Source organism: Misgurnus anguillicaudatus, chromosome 18 (genome assembly GCF_027580225.2).
Source record: "Misgurnus anguillicaudatus chromosome 18, ASM2758022v2, whole genome shotgun sequence".
NCBI lineage: Eukaryota > Metazoa > Chordata > Actinopteri > Cypriniformes > Cobitidae > Misgurnus > Misgurnus anguillicaudatus.
In genome coordinates, this window is record NC_073354.2 from 8,106,996 (window position 1) to 8,126,145 (window position 19,150).

Below are 19,150 nucleotides of genomic sequence, written 5' to 3' on the forward strand. Positions count from 1 at the left end.
AATTAATTAATACAAACCCATTTTGCCCTATTTAAATAAGTCCAAAATACACATATTTATATATACACTATATTGTACTTATTTAACTTCTGCACCTTTGGGTGACCCTGTTTATTTTTTGGACTTTTCATTGTATGAAACTGTATCACCTTCCTGTTTGATAGTCCTCTTTTAATTGTAAAGCTTCCTTACAGTCCTTACATATTTTCAGTAATTTTGTGTAATACTTTTTAGTACACTACACTAAGAAAGATCATTCATTTGCATTGGACAATTAAGATATGCTGTGACAGAAGTGTAGAATGGAAATGTTACATTAGTGCCCATAGTAACATGCTCTAAATGTTATAATATGTCCTGTATCATTTCATCATATCCGAAGATTACATTTCCCTTTGCCTCAAAAATGATAGCTCAGGAAAGTAGCTGCAAAAGCCTATTTTTAAAGAAAATAGGTGATTTAGAGAAAGACCAACTATAGATCAAATTTAAAGAGGAGGCTTTGAATCAGAAGTGCATGTTTAAGAAATAAAAATAATACTATGAAATATATATTTATAATGCATTTATTTCATTATGTACCCGATTCTTATAGGAAATCTCTGACCATATCTGTGTTCATCAAATGGGTATCACCTAATGAATTATGTGCTTCACCTGTATCATTCTGTGGGTCACATGCCTATCAGAGACTGCAGGCAGGGGTAACTTCTGTCCCAAAGTAAATAATCAATTATTATTTAGCACAGGACTGGCAATGTCTGTTTCTATTTGCTTTTCAAGTCCGTGTATTTTAGGAAGAGAGTGAAATCTGGAGCTACCAAAATGTACGGTATGTTGCAAACCATAAAACATGCAAACACATTGTATTATACCAAATACACTTTAAAAAGAAACTTTAACTTTTCTATTCCTATAGTCAGCTCCTGATGCGATGACATCGTCTACGCTCTTTAAAGTGTCTGACAGTGTCAATGTGTTTACAGCGGTGATGCTTTTTTAAAACTCGACATGAACCAGCAAATGATCTATCCTGAAATGACACTGATCCAGAGAACAAAGATCAATTTATTTTTATAATCCATTTCTTCAGAATACCTGCATCACGTGCAGTGTCTTTGCATGCCTGCTGATGATTTCACTTAGCAGGAAACAAAAAATGTGTTTGTTTCAGCACCAACACTAACTTCAAGTTAGTCAGCTGCACAGTTTTTGATGTTGTTCACATTACCCTCTTATACATTCATAAAGTGGAACTCGTTTTGAAACAGTAACGTTGATTTCACTACAGGTGTGAGTGACATTTAATCAGTCAGTGGAAAAAGGGCTTATGGCGCTTTTTTTTGCATAGTACCCCACGGTTTGGTTTAGTTTGAGTCGGGTCAGCTTACTTTTGGGAGCTTTTCCACTGGGTGCAGTACGTAGTACCCGATGGGGGCACGTCGACTGACGCCACGGGTGTTTGAACAGAAACTGTCATGCGAGACTGAGGTAGTGATAAATGTGATGTGCAAACATCTATTTGTTGTGGCCAATTTTAATTTTTGTGGCGGACTGAGAAATAAATAAATGTATGGGAATGTACGACACTCTTACTTGTATGATGTCACAGCAGTAGGCAACGCAAGTATAACTACACGCCTATAATCCCTCCCACTGCGAAGTGATACTAAACTTGATGGAAAAGCTTACCACGCCAAAGTAAGGTGAGCTGACCCGACCCAAACTTAACTGAACCATGGGGTACTATACAATGGAAAAGCGCCATAAGCTCTTTTTCCACTGACTGATTAAATGTCACTCACACCTGTAGTGAAATCAACGTTACTGTTTCAAAATGAGTCCCACTTTGATTGTATGATTGTCCACCAATCACGACTGACAGCAGAGACATAAGAGGAGGCCCTAGGCAATTGCCTGCTCTGCCTATAGATAGCGCTGGTCCTAAAGTGCCTTTTATCTTCTTCCAGCTTCTGGAAAATGCAGCGACGACTTTCTTGCAAACACTGGCTTTGTCTATTCTAGGATCCTGCATGCTCTTTCTGGAAAACATTTAAAATACACAAACATTAAAAAACATTTTCAGTCAATTTAAACATTTAAGGCAGGGTGCACGATTTTTGAGAAATGCTCTGGAAAAGGGAGTCGGGCCGAGTACCAAAACACACTTGTAGCCAATCAGCAGTAAGGTGCGTGTCTACTAATCAACATCAGTGTCTGGGTTGCGTATGTGTGGGGCGGGTCTATCAAAAAAGGTCCTATTGGGGTAGGGGCGTGTTAGTTTAGGTGATTTCAAATGTCAATACTGGCTTTCAGAGATCGTGCACCCCGCCTTTAAGGAGGTGTGCACATCAAAGCTTTTAAATGCAGCTGAAAACGCCAGGCCGATGCCGACTGACAGATTTTTTCAGCTGAGTGCTTTGGTTGCTGTGATACCTCTGCTTTGTTTATCAGTCGTTAAACGATGCGCCAGTTGGTTGTTGTGATGTTTATACCGCCCCTCCTTCACTGTGACTGGACGGTTGTGTGAGAACTGACATTGACGAGCTGAGCTTTTCACCCAAAGTTGAATATTTTTTAACTCTCGTCACTCTCCCACTTTTAGCGCGGATAAAAAAACGGCAACTGCTGGCTTTTTTGAAAAGCGCCGAGCTTCCATTGGAAACAATTGAAAACATACACCGGCGTAAACGCTTTGGTGTGCACGCTACCTTAAAGTGTGCAAGTAAGACATTTTAATACAGGTATATACCCCCAGTTTCACAGACAAGGCTTAAGGCCTAGACTAAGACACATGTTTGAGGTGAAAATAACTTGCACTGAAAGATTGTAAAATATGCAAGTGCCATTGATTTGTCTCAAGATACACATCAGTAACTTCCTTATCTAAGGCATGTTTATAAAAGATGCTTAAACATCTTAATGTAACTAAGGCCTAGTCCTGGCTTTAGCTAAGCCTTGTCTGTTAAACCAGGCCATAATCCTGTATAAAAATGTATTGTATATTATAATTGAATGTGAATATACACATTTACATTTATTTTATTACTTGTATTTAATTACACATATATATAGCAGCAGCTTTTCTTATTTTCATTGTTCTGTTTTGGATTTTTAAACATCTCAACACATACAAGGTCTAGTTTACTTACACTTTAAGGGCTCGTTATAGTTGTGCGAAGGTCCTACGGCGTAGCCGCGACGGCGTAGGTTCCGCGTCGGTTTTCATTTATACTTTTGCGTCATCGTCTGCGTCGACGTGCAAACACACGCGCAGACCGCTGGTAGGCAGTATCCATGCGTGAAACCACAGTAGTAGCGCGACCGTCAAAGAAGAAGCTTTGCACAAATGAAGAAGAAACAGCAACTTATTGTATATGATTTGACCAGCAGTGATGGAAGTAAATAAACAACGACTTTTGTTGCAGTTTGAGTTAAATCACTCCTCAACTTGGCTCATCTTTGTTTTCAAGACTTTGTTTTTATTCGTACGCACAGGCTACGGATAACCTTCGGCGTAGAGCTTTTGCACGACTCTAAATCGGGCTTTAAAGCACTAAAATTGCTTACCAATGGCAATGAAGCCTGTGTCCAAAACAGTGGACCCTCTTCCAGTAGTTTATTCACAGTGCACTGACAACATTAACTCTCGCTGTCATTGCTCCTCTTTCCGCTCCAGATCTGGCTGTGCCCTGATCCTCCACCCCTCTTGGTTCACCAGGCTCCTCCTTCTGAGAATTTGGCAGCTTCGTGGTTCCGCCTGGTTTCCACTTCTGCCAGCTCAACCTAAAAAAACATAAAAGTATATGTAAAAGTTTAAGCATCATTAGAGGAAGGATAACACCAATACTGACAAGATGTGTGATACTGTATCAAAATACTGAAATAAAATAAGCTGTACAATGTGGATTAAACCTTATGCCTCAAGTCTGAAGTCTGTCTGTGTGAGTTACTGAGGTTGCCCCAGTGGTCTGAGGGGTGGCACTGTTACGCAGTTCTTCTTAAATTTGCCTTTGTTGTTTCCCTAGTCCAGTGCCAGGCCATGTGCTCTCCTGTCTCATCTTGTACCCCGCACACTTGTTTCCTGATTAATTAACCTGTCAGTGTTTCATGTCCTTCCCCTGTTGCCTCATGATTTGTTCCCTTATTTAATGCCCTTGTGTGTTCTGTTCAGTGCCGATTTGTCTGTGTTACTTTGTTTGATGTGTTGATCGCTTGTATCACTTGTAATCTTATAATCCAGTCTTGTTAATTGTAGAATTTATCTTGTGTTTGTCAGTGTATTGAAGTGCTGTGATTTTTGTCGTATTGAATACTCAGTTTAGTCAAGTCAGTTTAAGTTAAAGTCTTTATTTATTTAAAATATTTGTTTAATTATTTTTTTATTAATAATGGTCATGCAACAAGTTGTCTGCTGACACTGCTTTATTGGTTACTGCTTTAGCTGAAACACAAAAGACAGAATATTTTAAAGTTTATATCAAAGTTAAATATGAGTAAGGATCAAAACAATGAGAGGTTATTTACCTCCTCACATAGAAAAACATATAGCCATGTTTTTCTATGTTCTTGGATGCTCTTCGCCAGCTGATGGATTTTACTGTCGAATCATCACACTTCATCCATCCAGCTCCACAAGGGTCAGAAATGTTGCTGATGTAGTGACCTATAAGACAGATGACCTCATTAAATAAATTAAACTTTAGAGGTAGATGAAGAAATGAAGAACAAACATTATTTTGTGTCAAAGTATTCTTACCACACTGCAAACTTGGCCCCAAATGAGAGACAACACCAGTGAGCTTATAGGCTGCGTTGCCCATTGCGGTCTGCCACTATTAGAAAAACAGAGATATTATAATACAATGCAGAAAACATTGAAGAAATTTTGCTAAAATAATAATTGAAGAGCTCATATGCAAAACCGTCTGTAAATGAGCATTTTTATCAGAGTCTGAACGGATTCTGCCAACAAACCGGCATTTCTGAACGGCCTGAGGCCGGGATAAATAAGATTTGATGCGAAAGTATTTAATGAACGTATAATACATGTGGTGAAAAGTTGGTTAATGTCATTATCTAATTTTAACGGACGCGACGTTTAGCGGCTTTTGCATCTGAGCTCCTCAATTCACTCCCTATTTCTTTCATGTAACTCCTCTTCTGTCTATTTCTATCTGCACCTGATGCTGGTCAGTGTCTCTCCCTAGATTTGCTTTGCTGATTTTTATCTGCTGGTTGTCCTCAAGTTGCTGGCTGTACAAATCTGAAACCTGCTTACTGCTGTCTGACCCTACGTCAAAAAGGCACACTTCAAGTTTTAAAAAAGATTCAAATATTCCTTTGGAGTAATCATTTACAATCACTGCACTTCTATTGTTTCAATCATGAGTTATGAGATACAACAAGACATTCGTTTAACATCGCCATTTTTGTTTTATAAAACTCTCTAGACTTCTAATAATATAAAGCATGTAAGATTTACTCACGGTCTATAAATATACTCTTTAGTGTACTGTAAGAGTTTAATAAACTGTACCTGTGAAGCCGGAGAGACTGAGCTTCTTAGGAACTGCCAGACACCCATCGATTTTTTCGAGGGTGTACATGTCAAACCTTGTAACAAGAAGAACCAGAACCCTGTAGAGAAATAAAAAATGAACAGAAGTTGTGAATTAGCTCATTTAGTATAGAGTAATAACTGATGACTCTGATGGACAGGGTGTCGTACTTTGGTAGGGTCTGAACTTGCACAGTTTCCAAGGCTTGATCACCTCCACACTCACTACAGCGGCATTCAAATGAAGATGCCTGAGAAAATAATATCAATCAAATCACTGACTATCAATAATATAATAATACTTCATTATTCCAGAAGTGACACTTACTGCAAAGTAGTGCTGGAGGCTCTCCATTAATGATCCCTGAGGACCAATAGCCAAAGACAGGCAGTTTAGTTCCTCCAGAGAGTGCCTTTGATTCCCACAGCTAACACACAAAAAAGGAAAATAAAAAGTTTCTAATGTTAGATATACAAAATTTAAGAATATTTAGGAAAAGTATTATTCATTATTTAAATGAATGTAAGCAGGTGAGTTTGCGTGATGTCATTACGTCTTGCATGTGCGCAGCCGGATGATCTTAAAATCCATGTGCGCTGCAGGGTTATGGAAATCATTCATGGAATCCTGGCACATCTTAGCCTCCTCATTTAGTTGTGCCAAGCAGGTCATAAGGAATTCATGAGCATCCTTAGAGAAGGAAAGAGAAGAGAGCAAAAAACGTATTTAAATGATTTGTGGGTATGACAGATTTTCGATGTAACATGTTGACATGACTGAGGCTCCCCTACCTGCTCATCATCACTTCTAAAATCTGAATTCCTTCTGGCAATGCAACGTTTGATGGTTGCCAGAAGCTGAGCTTTCTGGTCGGCGCTTGTCTTCTTCATTCTGGTGTCATGCAGGTCATATAACGCCCTGGGGTGAAATAAATATATTTAATTTGTATGCATACTAGAATCTTATTTATCAGTTTACATGAGGAAAGGTTTTGATATAATGTTAAACAGGTTTTATCAGTATTAGACTTTACTTGAACATTTCTGATCCAGGCTCGTTCTTCCAGTGTTTCTGCTGGGAGATGATGTCCTGCATGATCGGCGACATATTGAGGAGGCACTGGAGGGTGGAGTTCATGAAACATGTGTTCCCGATGTTCGGAAAACTGTCAGAGAACCAAATAGTGCTCAGTTATAGGACAGCTTTGATACCCACAGTCAAACACATCTAATCACATCTCATAATGATGAAGGTACTCACCCCATGTACTTAATCTCCACTTGCTGCCCTTTGGCAACTTTTTGATGATCATCCTGATCACTAACTCGCTTCTGTTTTGGACGCTCAATACTGCACTGAGTCAACTGCAGTATTTCATGCCGAGTCAGCTCATCTGAGCCGATGTCCAAACAGATTTGTTCGTGTTCAAGCCTAAGATGACCACATAATTGTGTTACAACTTTAACCATGTTTAGCATTTGATTTCAATGAGTAAATTTATTTACTCACCAGTCCATAGCAGATACCATCTGCATGCCGACATTCTCTGTGAAGAAATATAATAAAGTTTTATTCAACATTGTTACACATTACACAATGAGTACAGACATGTAATCGTCTAAACATTTATAATTTCTCTTACCTCTGAGAATAGCTTTATCTTGCTCTGCAGTCAGCAAAACATCACTGCTATCAGAGGAAGTTTTGACTGCAAACATGGCCGAACCACCAACAGTGGCTGGCCTTGGTGTAGAGGGGGCAGTAGACAGTTGTGAGTCGTCGCCACAAGGGAAGATACAACTGAAGATCTTTTTCAAAGAAAATCTTTTTCCTTTCTTCTTCTTCTTCTTCTTCTTCTTCTTCTTCTTGTCTTTTCTCTCTTTGTGTTCTCCATCATGATTATCTTCCATTGTCATACTCTTCATTCACCAGAGGAAAAAGCATAATTAAAAAAAAAGAAAAACAACATATTGAACATTGTATTTACTTTCAAAAGACAATACAGCAACAAAAACACATTTTAAAAAGTAGGTTGTAAAGTTTTATGTTGTAGTTAAAAGAACTTCTGAAACTATCAGATACTGTACTGTAACAGGTCTATAGCACAACCTTTGAGATAACAGGTAAGGTGTATTATTAAGGTAAGATGTTATTTGGTTGATTGAAAAGTGTCATTGTCATCAATTGTAACTGAACATGGATCTATATGTTAGGTCACGTATGGCTGTTTGATGAAGAGCAGTTTTACCTTTCTGCCACTGGATTTGCGATTCTTCTCATAAACACCAAAGTCAACTTCTTTCTGCTTTTCCTCTTTATATAAATATTTAGATGCCCCTGAAAAAAATCAATACAAAATGAACATAAGGCTTTTTTGTCTCACATAAACTCCAATAGCAGTGCTGATTATAATAAAACAGAGAGAATAAATATTCATTTAATGAATGTACAGATAATGGAGAGTTGTTCAATACATCCAATGCTAATCAGCTACTAGCAGAATAAACAAGATGAATGTTTGAGATCAAGTTCAAGAGTGAAACAGCAGGACAACCATTAAAAAAACCCAATATTTCTTTAAAACGAAAATCAGGACAAGATGATGGGAAAAGCTCAAGAGTCATTGTGCTGAAACAAGAGTCCATCAGAATAACACATAACATACTGAATACAGGAAGAAGATATTAGATAAACATCTGCCGTATAAATACACTTATTACAGTAACTGGGCACTAGTTTAAACCAATTAGGAGAGAAACTGCTAAAAATAAAGCTGGCAATAAAAAGCCGGATAGAGTGAACCAGAACATAATAACAGTATACTCACTAGCAGGGTAGGCACATTGATGACTACTTGACTGCAGGTCGGATGGATCTGGCTGACTATAAGGCTGATCGTGATGAGCACTTGGCTTCGGGTCGAAGGGACCATTTTCAGGATCAGCCTCTTCTTGAAGAACTATTTTCTCCAAGGAATCTGAACCAGTCTGGCAATAGACCGGCCCTTCATGGCCTGCTGGCTCAAGTCCGATGGGACTGTATTGCCAATTATCTAAACAGGCACGTGGCTTCAGGTCGGATGGACCTGTACGCCTATCGGTCTGATCTCGTTGAGCACGTGGCTCCTGGTCGAAAGGACCAGATTTAGGATCAGCCATTTTTTGAAGAACTGTATTCTCCAAGGAAAATGAACCAGCCTGGCAATAGACTGGCTCTTCATGGCCCGCTGGCTCAAGTCCGAAGGGACTGTATTGCCAATTATCTTGACGGGCACGTGGCTTCAGGTCGAATGGACCTGTTTGCTTAAAAGTCTGATCACGTTGAGCACGTGGCTCCGGGTCGAAGGGACCAAATTTGGGATCAGCTTCTTCCTGAAGAACTGTTTTCTCCAAGGTAAAAGAACCATGCAGGCATCTTGCTGGTTCTTGAAAACCCATTGGCTTGAGTCCAGATGGACCTTTCTGCAGATCAACTTGATCTTCACGGGTTCTCGCCTCCAGGTCGGATAGGCCTGGCTGAGGATCAGCTGGATCCAGTTGATACTCATTTCGGCGGATACCAAAAGCACGTTTTATAGCTTGCCATTTGTTCTGGAAGAAAACAAGGATGCCCTTTTTCTTCTGTTGGTTTGTTTGATTTTCTAAAAGACAGAAACAGAAAAGACAAATTACAGATGTTACAACCAGATACAGGTAATATATATCTTAAAGGCGCTCTAAGCGAATCTGTGAGACGTCACTTTCTGTTGATGTTTGAACTGTTTTCAAACAAACGGAGCGTAGCTATCTCCTCCTCCTCCCCCTCCCTTCCGTGCTTTCATGAACGCGCCCAACCCCCACCCCCAAATCCTTCTTGTCGTTTATTGGCTGGAACACTTTTTTTTGTTTCGTGTTGCTAGGTTTGGCCACTGTGTGTTTATTGCAGTTTGTTGAGCCTGGGCTGTCTACAGAGATCGCGTTTTTTACAGTTTGATCACCGGACAGGCAGCAAGCAGATAGTGAGGAGATGCTTGCTGTATGTAACAAAAAATGTTTTAGGTCTAAAACGCGTGAATTCGCTTTAATGCACCTTTAACAGTCAAATAAATGAACCAGCTAGACATAAAATAAATTTGGGTGCAACTTAAGTGAATTTGTAACCGTTTCACAATAACCATTCACGCACATTGGACATTAAAGGTGTCACGATTTCAACTTTAAATCGAAATTAAGTCACAACTTCGAACTTCAAATAAAAAATGGCAGCACAAAAGTAATTCTATATTTTGGAGGCAAAACTGTGAATTTGCATCCCTGAGATTTTTGTTACAATCTCGACTTCCAAATGTGCTAAAGCTACCTGAGCTATTATACATAAGTTTGTAAAAGATATTTTTACTATCACTTTAAATTGCAAACATTTCTCAAAAAAGGCTTCAAATGTCACTACAACTCACAGTACATGAGTTTAAAACTTAAATACATATTTAAATGACTGAAGTACATACTTTAAATCCCTTAAAGGTATAGTTCATGCAAATATAAACATTTTCCAGTTATTTACTCCCCCCAGATATGATTTATATTTGAGGTGTCATTATAATGTTGTGACTGACCTGCTTCTCTCCTCTCCTCATCCGCCCCTTGAAGGGCGATGCTCTCTTGACTAGCAGCAGGTGTAGAGATGTTCAACCTCCGCTGAACATCACGTGCACCGCTGCTAGTCACGAGCCCATGAGCTGTCGTAGACAGGAGGATATTCTGTCCTACAACTGGACACAGCAGAGATGAACAACACATTATAAACTTATGTAAAATCTTAACACATTATACTGTATAGTTATTGTGTTACTTTGAAAAACATTATAAAACATATTATAGAAATATTTTATATATGTTTTCGTTGTATTATGTTATTCCATACTTTTAATGAGTTAATTCATATTGTGGAAAAATATATAGAATGAGTGTTTCATAACTGATATATTATTATATATGTATATATTTGAGGTGTCAATATAATGGGGTACTGACTGACCTTCTGGGCTCCACTCCTTATCCGCCCCTTGAGGGGCGATGCTCTCTTGACTGGTTGCAGGTGTAGAGATGTTCAACCTACGCTGAGAATCACCTACACCGCTGCCAGTCACAAGCCCACAAGCTGGCGAAGACAGGATGGTATTCTGGCTTACAGCTGGACACAGCAGAGAAGAACAACACATTATAAACTTATGTAAAATGTAACACATTATCCTGTATAGGTATTGTGGTATTTTGACAAACATTATAAAAATTATAAATGTTTTTATATGCGTTTTGCTGCATTGTGTTATTCTATACTTTCAATGAGTTTATTCATATTGTAAAATGTGGAAAAATATATAGAATGAGTGTTTCAAAACTGATATATTATCACATATGTATATATTTGACTGACCTACTGGGCTGCACTCCTCATCATCATCTACAGCCCCGGGAAGAGCAAACCTCACATGCCCAGCTGCAGGTGTAGAGATGTTTGACCTCTGCCGAACATCACGTACACCGCTGCTGGTCACCAGCCCATGAGCTGCCGTATACAAGATTGTATTCTGTCTAACGGCTGGACACAGCAAAGATGAACATCACATTATAAACTTAAATCTAACACATTATATTGTATAATTATTGTGGTATTTTGACAAACATTATAAAACATTGTATAAATTATATATGTTTTATATGCGTTTTAGTGGCATTGTGTTATTCCATACTTTTGATGAGTTTATTCATATTGTAAAATGTGAAAAAATATATAAAATAAGTGTTTCAAAACTTACTGTATATATTATTACAAATGTAAATATTTTACTGACCTTCTGGGCTCCACTCCTCATCATCTACAGCTCCTGGAAGGGTCAACCTTAGGTGACCAGCTGCAGGTGTAGCGATGTTTGACCTCCGCCGAACATCGCGTACACCGCTGCGGGTCACGAACTCATTAGCTGAGGTAGACAAAATGGTATTTTGTCTAACAGCTGGACAGACCGGACATAAAAAACACATTATAAACTTAATTCAAATCTGTACAGTAACAGTTAACGTATTTCTTAACAGAAATTGTAAAGAACAGTTTTAAATTCTATAAAATGACACTCCTGCTATTTGGCTGCTTTGGTCAGCGGCGCTGCCATATTAGCGGTGGCTGCTTTGGTCAGCGGTGCTGCCATATTAGCGGTGGCAAGAGTAAGTTATTTCTGATCTGTGTGGAGTTCCGGTATGTTACCGCAGTAAAGTAGGTTTTTCCCTACTTTGGCTTTGTTATGAGAATGTTATAGTTTTACAGATACGACAATACCACAATTACACTAAATGTTATTCAGTTTCATTTTTGTATTTATTCACGTTTGTAAACGAACATTCAATATTTCATTATAAAGGTCCTATGCAAAATTATTCAACTTACACCAGAGGCTGTTTTACATGGCAGGTTGGCTAAGGGGCCATCTGCCAACTTCACAAAGTTAATGAAATCTTAAGATACAAATGTATTGAAGCACACCTTTTTACAGGCTGTAGTAGAGCTGCACGATTAATCGTTAAAAGATCGTGATCTCGATCCAACCCCCCAAACGATCTTAATCCAGCATTTCGAGGATTCAGGTAATTATATATTCAAGTAGGAAAGACGCAGTCTCGTCAGTTTTCTCGACAACACGCAATCACAGCGGCCGCGTTTATTATTGTGCAAGCCAGATGTGCTCGTGCTCATGTTCGCTCCACTGGTACAGCGGATGCTTTCGCCGAGAAGTTAGACAGAAAGTAACAGAAACTAAAAAGAATGAGTGAGGCAGAGGCAGAGCTATGCGCAGCTACGTCCGACAAGAACCTTGGCGTAGTTTTAGTACAAAAAGAGGATCTTATTCCGGATCTTATCCCTTCCGAATGGGTTTTTAGCACAGGGGGAACCATTGGCTGCGTCAAAATAACCACACTTGCTGTCTTTGCACTTGACCACTTGACTACTTACATTACGTTTTCTTGTATTTGGCCCAAGTGTTCTAGTGGGCGTGAAGATTAAGCGTGCATGTAGATTTATTCACCCGATGGACGTTCACGCCGCCAACGATTCTCTAAAATTCTCAAGCGGAGGTTTCCGCCGTCTGATTGGTTGCTGCGGAACGTTTCCACCTTGCGATTGGTTGCCGCCGAACCGCGTCATAGCTCATTACCACAAAGTAATGTCAATCCATGTGACAGCAATTTGCACAAAAATGTATTTGTTTTTTTTATTTAGGCTACTTAAAATTTATATTTTAATTTTTTTCTTCAAATAAACTGAATACATAACAGGTTTTTCATTAGCATGAATAAATTAAGTTCATCTTAAAACAAAACTGATCTGTAAATCTGTATATCTGTATGTTAAATAAAAATAAACTAATGGTCAGATTTTATAACATTAACTCTTTCTGTGTGTTTGTCATTGTTAGATGTTGCAGGTCTGTGAACATTAACTGAATTTAAAGATTATACACTTATCTGAAACTTTCAGAATCATAATTAATTTGCATCTGTAAAAACTAATGTTAAACTAATGTTCAGGGGTTGCACGTCTTTCAAATTAACGAAGTTCTTAAGAATCGTGAGAGAATCATGATCTTTATTTTAAGCAAAAGAATCGTGATTCTCATTTTATACAGAATCGTGCAGCTCTAGGCTGTAGTAGGCTCACAAAGGGATATTTTGAACATTACTTGTGATACTTAAAAAAACGACATTATAATATACAATACTATACATTTGTACAAACTATATTATAAAAAACACATTCCAAATGTTGACCTAAATTGCGTTTCAATGAATTCTGAAAACTAGGTAGTCATCAATTACATCATCATATGAAATCTGCCCAGGAATTACAGGGTTAATTCTTATGATAGCTGGGCCACTGAGAGCCTGTAGATGTGCATTAAATACAGTATCACACAATTGTGATAAACAAAATTATGAATTTTGGTTGAAAAATAACCTAAGTGAAATTATGCAGATTTTTGTCTAAAATAATGTGGTACTTCATATGAAAAGATTGGTTCCAAAACTGGTTTTTAAAATATTTCAGAAATCTTGTTTTTTATTGTGCATTCCAATTAATATCAATCAAACTACAGTCGGTTTATTTTGATTTAAGCCTTTATAACTAAAAATAAAAAAACATGATAACATAATAAACATAGAACATATGCTTATTATATGTATATTATATTCTGATTTGTATATAATATACATATAATCTTATCAATATCTAAGTGTACTTAACTGTGCTATTTTGAGACACCATGACTAAAATGTGTAAAAAATTTATTTAAAAAAATTTATTTAGGTACCATATGTAGTAAATTTAAAAAGTTTACTACAAGTTGTAACTAAATACATTTTCTATTTGTGTTGGTTAATTATAAACAATAGGTAAAATTAAACTGCTACCAAAAACTTGAGAGAATTTTTTAGGGTTGAGGGGCCACTGGTGCAAATGCCCGAGTAATACACACCTAACAGATGTAATCTCACTCTAAATGTTTGGTAAAACTTGAGAGCCTGTCATTTGCATGGACAACTGGACATGGTATTTATAGCTAAATACGTTAGCTTTTAACCTTAGACTTTTTGTAGACCATTGCAAGCCATTGTAAAAATTCGATTACAATTAGTTGACATTAAAGTAGACCAATTAAATACATTAAGGGGCGGTTTCCCGGACCCGGATTAACTTAAATAAATATAAGAGCTGCCCAAACTGAAAACAACTTGCACTGACATGTCTTAAAATACATCAGTGGCTATTGCTTGGCCTCAAAATGTACACAAGTAGACTAATGTTTTTAATAAGGCATGTTTGATCAAACTAGTTATATTTTATAATTAAACTAAGGCCTACCCTGCTGAAAAACAGCATACCAGCAAGACCAGCATATGTTGTGTTTTGGTGCTGGTTTGCTAGTGAACACCAGCTAAACCAGAATCAGCACCAGCATTAGCACCAGCTAAACCAGCATCAGCACCAGCATTGGCCCCAGCTAAACCAGCACCAAACCAGCATTATCACCAGCTTAACCAGCGCCAAACCAGCATTAGCACCAGCTAAACCAGCACCAACCCAGCATTAGCATCACCATCCCATGCTGGTCATACCAGCAAGACCAGCATATGTTGTGTTTTGGTGCTGCTATGCTGGTCCATGCTGGTTTGATGCTGTTTTTTTCAGCAGGGTAGTGACTAGTAGTCCTGTCTTAAACTAATCCCTGTTCAGGAAACCACCCCAAAGTGTGTTAATATCAAAGAATGTCATCATTAATTATTTAATCAGATTTACTGTTTGACCTTTTTTTAATTACCGGACATTTTCTCCTAAAACTATACATTTATTTAATTAATACAGGAGTAATTATTATACTTTATATAATTTATGTAGACTACTTAAATGAGCTCTTAAAAAAGTAAGCATTAAAATGAATCAATATCAATTTAACTGTGATATAAATTTGTTGCCAGCTATTTACAACTCATAAAATTGACTAACAATCAAATTTACTATGCCTACACTATTTATTAACCAGCCTATGGTATTATTATGTGAGCTAGAATGTGTCATTTGGCCTTTTGTTTGGGTTCCTTTAATGGACTCTGTGGGGTGGTCTTAAAATTTGAATTTGACTCTTTCTCTCTTTTTTAAAGGTGGATATAACAATTCAAAGGGGGAATTCACTTCAGAAATTCCAAAATCTCACAAATGCTGCAGTGATTTTGATTACCATCAAAGTGGTTCCCCCTAAAGCCATGTGTGCCATGGACAGTGAGCAGCAGTGTGCTATTCTTTTTCAATACCTCAAAGCTCTGCTTTATAAATCTAAAACTCAACTAAACTTCAAGAATGAAGTGGAGTTTATTTGTAGTTTTCTTTATCCTGAAGTAGGCCCAAACATGTTTGTCAATTGGATTGTTTCTATTGTTGTCATATATGCAATGTTTTTATATTAATTAATTGATGTATTAATTTATATGGACAGGTCATCATTCATGGCCTATGTGAAATGCAGGCATAATCCTGGCAGGAAGCTGAGGTGGTGTTCCTCCGTTGCAAAAAATGGTATTTGTTATTACACAATATTTTTGACAATGGCATTCATCTTTTATTGTGGTGAAGTCAAGGAATTTGACAGAGCAGTTTCCAAAAGACTGAAAAAAGAAGGTAAAATCACCTGCAGGAAGTAATTACTTACTTATGCATTTACATTATTTTACATGTATTCATTTAGCAGACGCTTTTATCCAAAGTGACTTATAAATGAAGAGTTCTTTTTAATGAAATTGAAGATGACAAGTAAAGTCACTAACACAATTCTTTCTTCCCTTTTTTCTTTGCTTTCTCCCGTTTACAGCAAGATGATGTTTAGGTAATTGTTCAATAAAGTACAGAATTGTTTATTATTGGTGTTTTGTCTATTCTTATTTAAGGTTTGCTTCGCATTCAAAATATCAAAAAACAGGTTTTGTATTGTTAGCGTGATATAATGTTAATAAGACCATTATATAATATCACATAATATTTTTCTGAAGATAGTTTAATCTGTAATTGTATCCCTTCCATCAGTAATTTTCTTTCAATTACACCCACTCTCAAAAAATACTGCAGACTACTGGGTAATTTGTTAGTCAGAGAAAGCAGAGTTTTTTGGCACATGCATTAAGCAGGGAACGCAAATATTTATTTGGATAACTTTAAAGGGACACCATGAAACTTTTGGCCACTAGGGGGTGCTAGACACGTATTTTTCACTTCTAGCGCCCCTAGAGCCCACAAGCGCCGCAGCACTGTCGCAAAGGAAAGGAACTGGCCAACCTTAAAACTAAACTAAAAACTAAACATTTAAAATGCTAAATGATCAACATTTTGAGACAACAGGGAGAAACGCAGTCATGTTACAACTTTCTGATGAGGAACTCGTCGTGGCAGAAGCCATTTCTCAATCTGAAGGTTGCAGCCTCCGGATGTCGTATTTCTAATACGTCATCAAGACTGTCTTATTTCACAATATTAACAATTACAAAGTTGACTATTATACTTAGTTAATCGTAAATTGTTGTAGTATGCTTATGACTTGCGAATGTAATGCTCAGTTTACCTTAATAACCCAGGCTTGATGACGTGTGCAGCCTGCATATTTGACCTCCGGAGGCTGCAGCCTTCCAATTCAGAAACGACCAGACGTATTTCCTTGCCTTTTTCCAAACAAATATTGTTGCATCCTCTCTCTCTCCCTCGCCACCAGGATTTTCCGCAATGGCGCTCGTTATTCCTCTTTTTTGTGTGAAAATCGCTCCAAATCCAAGTAAACCGATGCGTTTAGGTCTGCCGCTTTGTAATACATCACGCGAGTGACAGCGGAACGCAGCAAATGAGGAAGAGAGAAGAGAGAAACGCTCGGATCTGATTGGTGAATGAATAGGGTTTGGTTTTACACTGTGAGCAAGTTTGAGTGCTATAGCATCCTGGATTGTAATGTAAATATCATAGACACAGTAAAAAGAAAGGTAAATACGTGAACACAGCATCTGAATACAGGGAACTATATGCAATATAATCGCCGTAATTTATAAAGAACATCGCATTTATGTATGAATCAACAGTTTATATAAAAAATTGCCTTAAAGGGGAATCGAACCCGGGTCGCCCGTGTCATAGGTCCGTGACACTAAAGACTGTGCCACAGAGTCACATAATAGATACTGCTCTCTAGACTCCTTAAGTAGCCTCCAGCAAAATTCACGTTAAAAACTAATTGTGTGGAGGAAGTGACGTATGCCGTAAAGCAGTCGAATTTTGTAGTTTTTTTTGTGCTCTGGTTACTACCACAAACCCTAAGTTTTAAAATACGAGTAAAAGTGATACAGACCCCGTCAGGCTATGGTAGACATGTCATTCAACCTATTTAAAGTCGATGTACTATCACAAGGGTCTTGAAAATGTATTATGAAGGTTGAAAAATTACATGGTATCACTTTAAACAAAACGAGACCGTAATATTGCATCCTATTGTTTTCAATGCCATTTGGATAAGGGTGTTATACGATCTTCCAAACAGCAGGGGGCGCTGTCTCGAAAAACTATTTCGTTTTCTTGTGCTTTCAGTAAAATCAGCTAGTTTAAAGCAAAGAGTGACAGTCTGCATTCGTTTTTATAGCACTACAATTATATCATAGAGGCCTACATTATTTACAACATAAGGACTTTTGGGGATTTATTTGAGGTATCTCAACTTCCTCTCAATGCCTCATCATGTTTCTCTTTCAGGAATCTGTCACTAACTTAGCTAACCACAGTAAGACAAACAATTTATAATAACTATAATAAATGTTAACATTTTATATTAAAAAACATGTAAACATTGTGAAATATAATTAAGTATTAACATGTATAGCTTAATAGCGATATTAATCTGCCTCCAGTTGCCATCTCTCTATCAAAACAATGTTATAATGATCTAACACAACCAGAAACAATTGTTCAGTCTTATTTTTTAAAGGTAATTCCGTGAGACTTGTTTTGATGTGTGGGACTGTTTGTATAACACCAAACTGCACACGACGGAGGCATTTTTACCTTCAGTTACTTTGAGATTAATGGAGAAGTTGCCATCACTAATGGCGGCGCTGTTGGCCCACGATCGAGCAAACGACGCGCAGTCTAGCTGTTTATTTAATCTCTATGCTTATAAGACTATATATACCAGAATACGTGTTAAAAATAAGTTGGTATAACGTTCACAATCTGTGCTAATAGTTGATGCACAATTTTAGAGCGCAAAAACGACGCGATGTCACTTTAAATTCTGACAGAGATGTAGCGAACACTAATGAATTATTTATGTTCTCATTAGTGACAAAAACTTCATTCATTGTAGTATTTATGCGATTACTTTGGTTGTCTGTGTCATAAATAAAGTTTAAGCAGTTAAATGTTTGTTAAAAACCGCCCATCAGCGCATCTCTCTGATCTAACGGCAGCCGGTTATTACCGGTTATTACCGCTTGTTCTCCGGCGCTGTCTGACAGCTTTTTCCAGTCACAGAAATGTCAATATTCAATGTTTGCTAATCGTGTCTTGACTGACCTGTTGGGACCTCTTCATCAGGCACTTCCCCGGGAAGGGTAAAGATTACTCGGACAGTAGCAGGTGCAGAGTTCCTTGACTTTCGCCGAGCATCCCGTGCACCGCTTCCAGTCTTGAGCTTTTCTTTTGATGTAGACATCGTCTACCTCGAGTCTATTTTACGACTGTCTGGAGTAATGTAGACTTGTCGTTTTAAATAGGCTTGAGTTGAAATCGTTTTGTAAGAACGAGTTGTACGGACTGTAAAGTCTGTAAAAGCTGTCAGAGATTAACCTTCACTTGGTCAGAGAATCACTGAACTGAGGGAATCTCTCAGAGCGCGGCCTTTTATACCTTCTCTGTGACGTCAAACGTTCTATTCGGGGAACTCTGTCACTATGACGCCATGCGTTGTCACGGTTACGCATCTGGGCAGAACCGGTCTCCGTTTAAAAGTCTGGGTTGTGTGTAAACTAATAACA

At 37.8% G+C, this 19,150-nt stretch overlaps 1 protein-coding gene across 6 annotated transcripts; it reads right to left on the reverse strand.

Moving 5' to 3' along the window:
* Positions 1 to 550: 550 nt before the first annotated feature.
* On the reverse strand, positions 551 to 19,086 carry LOC129423563 (uncharacterized). 6 transcript variants are annotated; one of them, XM_073855757.1, is made up of 22 exons: positions 18,690 to 19,086; positions 11,395 to 11,523; positions 10,977 to 11,141; positions 10,578 to 10,733; positions 10,156 to 10,311; positions 8,389 to 9,201; positions 7,810 to 7,898; positions 7,204 to 7,480; positions 7,071 to 7,107; positions 6,822 to 6,992; positions 6,595 to 6,726; positions 6,353 to 6,479; positions 6,115 to 6,251; positions 5,889 to 5,988; positions 5,732 to 5,811; positions 5,540 to 5,640; positions 5,184 to 5,293; positions 4,760 to 4,835; positions 4,528 to 4,666; positions 3,571 to 3,786; positions 3,153 to 3,339; positions 551 to 2,042 (listed from the first exon to the last, which is right to left on the reverse strand). In XM_073855757.1, the coding sequence occupies exons 1-20, from the start codon at positions 18,826 to 18,828 to the stop codon at positions 3,624 to 3,626; spliced, it is 3,297 nt and encodes a 1,098-aa protein (XP_073711858.1). In that variant the 5' UTR covers positions 18,829 to 19,086; the 3' UTR covers positions 551 to 2,042; positions 3,153 to 3,339; positions 3,571 to 3,623. The 6 variants fall into 6 exon arrangements, with proteins under 6 accessions (XP_073711858.1, XP_073711856.1, XP_073711857.1 ...); XM_073855755.1 differs by having other exon boundaries at positions 11,395 to 11,556; positions 18,690 to 19,084; XM_073855756.1 differs by lacking the exon at positions 3,153 to 3,339 and having other exon boundaries at positions 11,395 to 11,556; positions 18,690 to 19,084.
* Between the last annotated feature and the right edge of the window lie 64 nt (positions 19,087 to 19,150).

What these genes read in the sequence shown, in the direction of transcription:
- LOC129423563 (XM_073855756.1), bottom strand. Translation starts at nt 18,828, where the DNA reads ATGTCTACATCAAAAGAAAAGCTCAAGACTGGAAGCGGTGCACGGGAT. An exon ending in ATGGTATCTGCTATGGACTG is followed by an intron (nt 6,993 to 7,070) that starts GTGAGTAAATAA and finishes TGGTCATCTTAG; the next exon opens with GCTTGAACACGAACAAATCT. An exon ending in GTGGAGATTAAGTACATGGG is followed by an intron (nt 6,727 to 6,821) that starts GTGAGTACCTTC and finishes GTTCTCTGACAG; the next exon opens with TTTTCCGAACATCGGGAACA.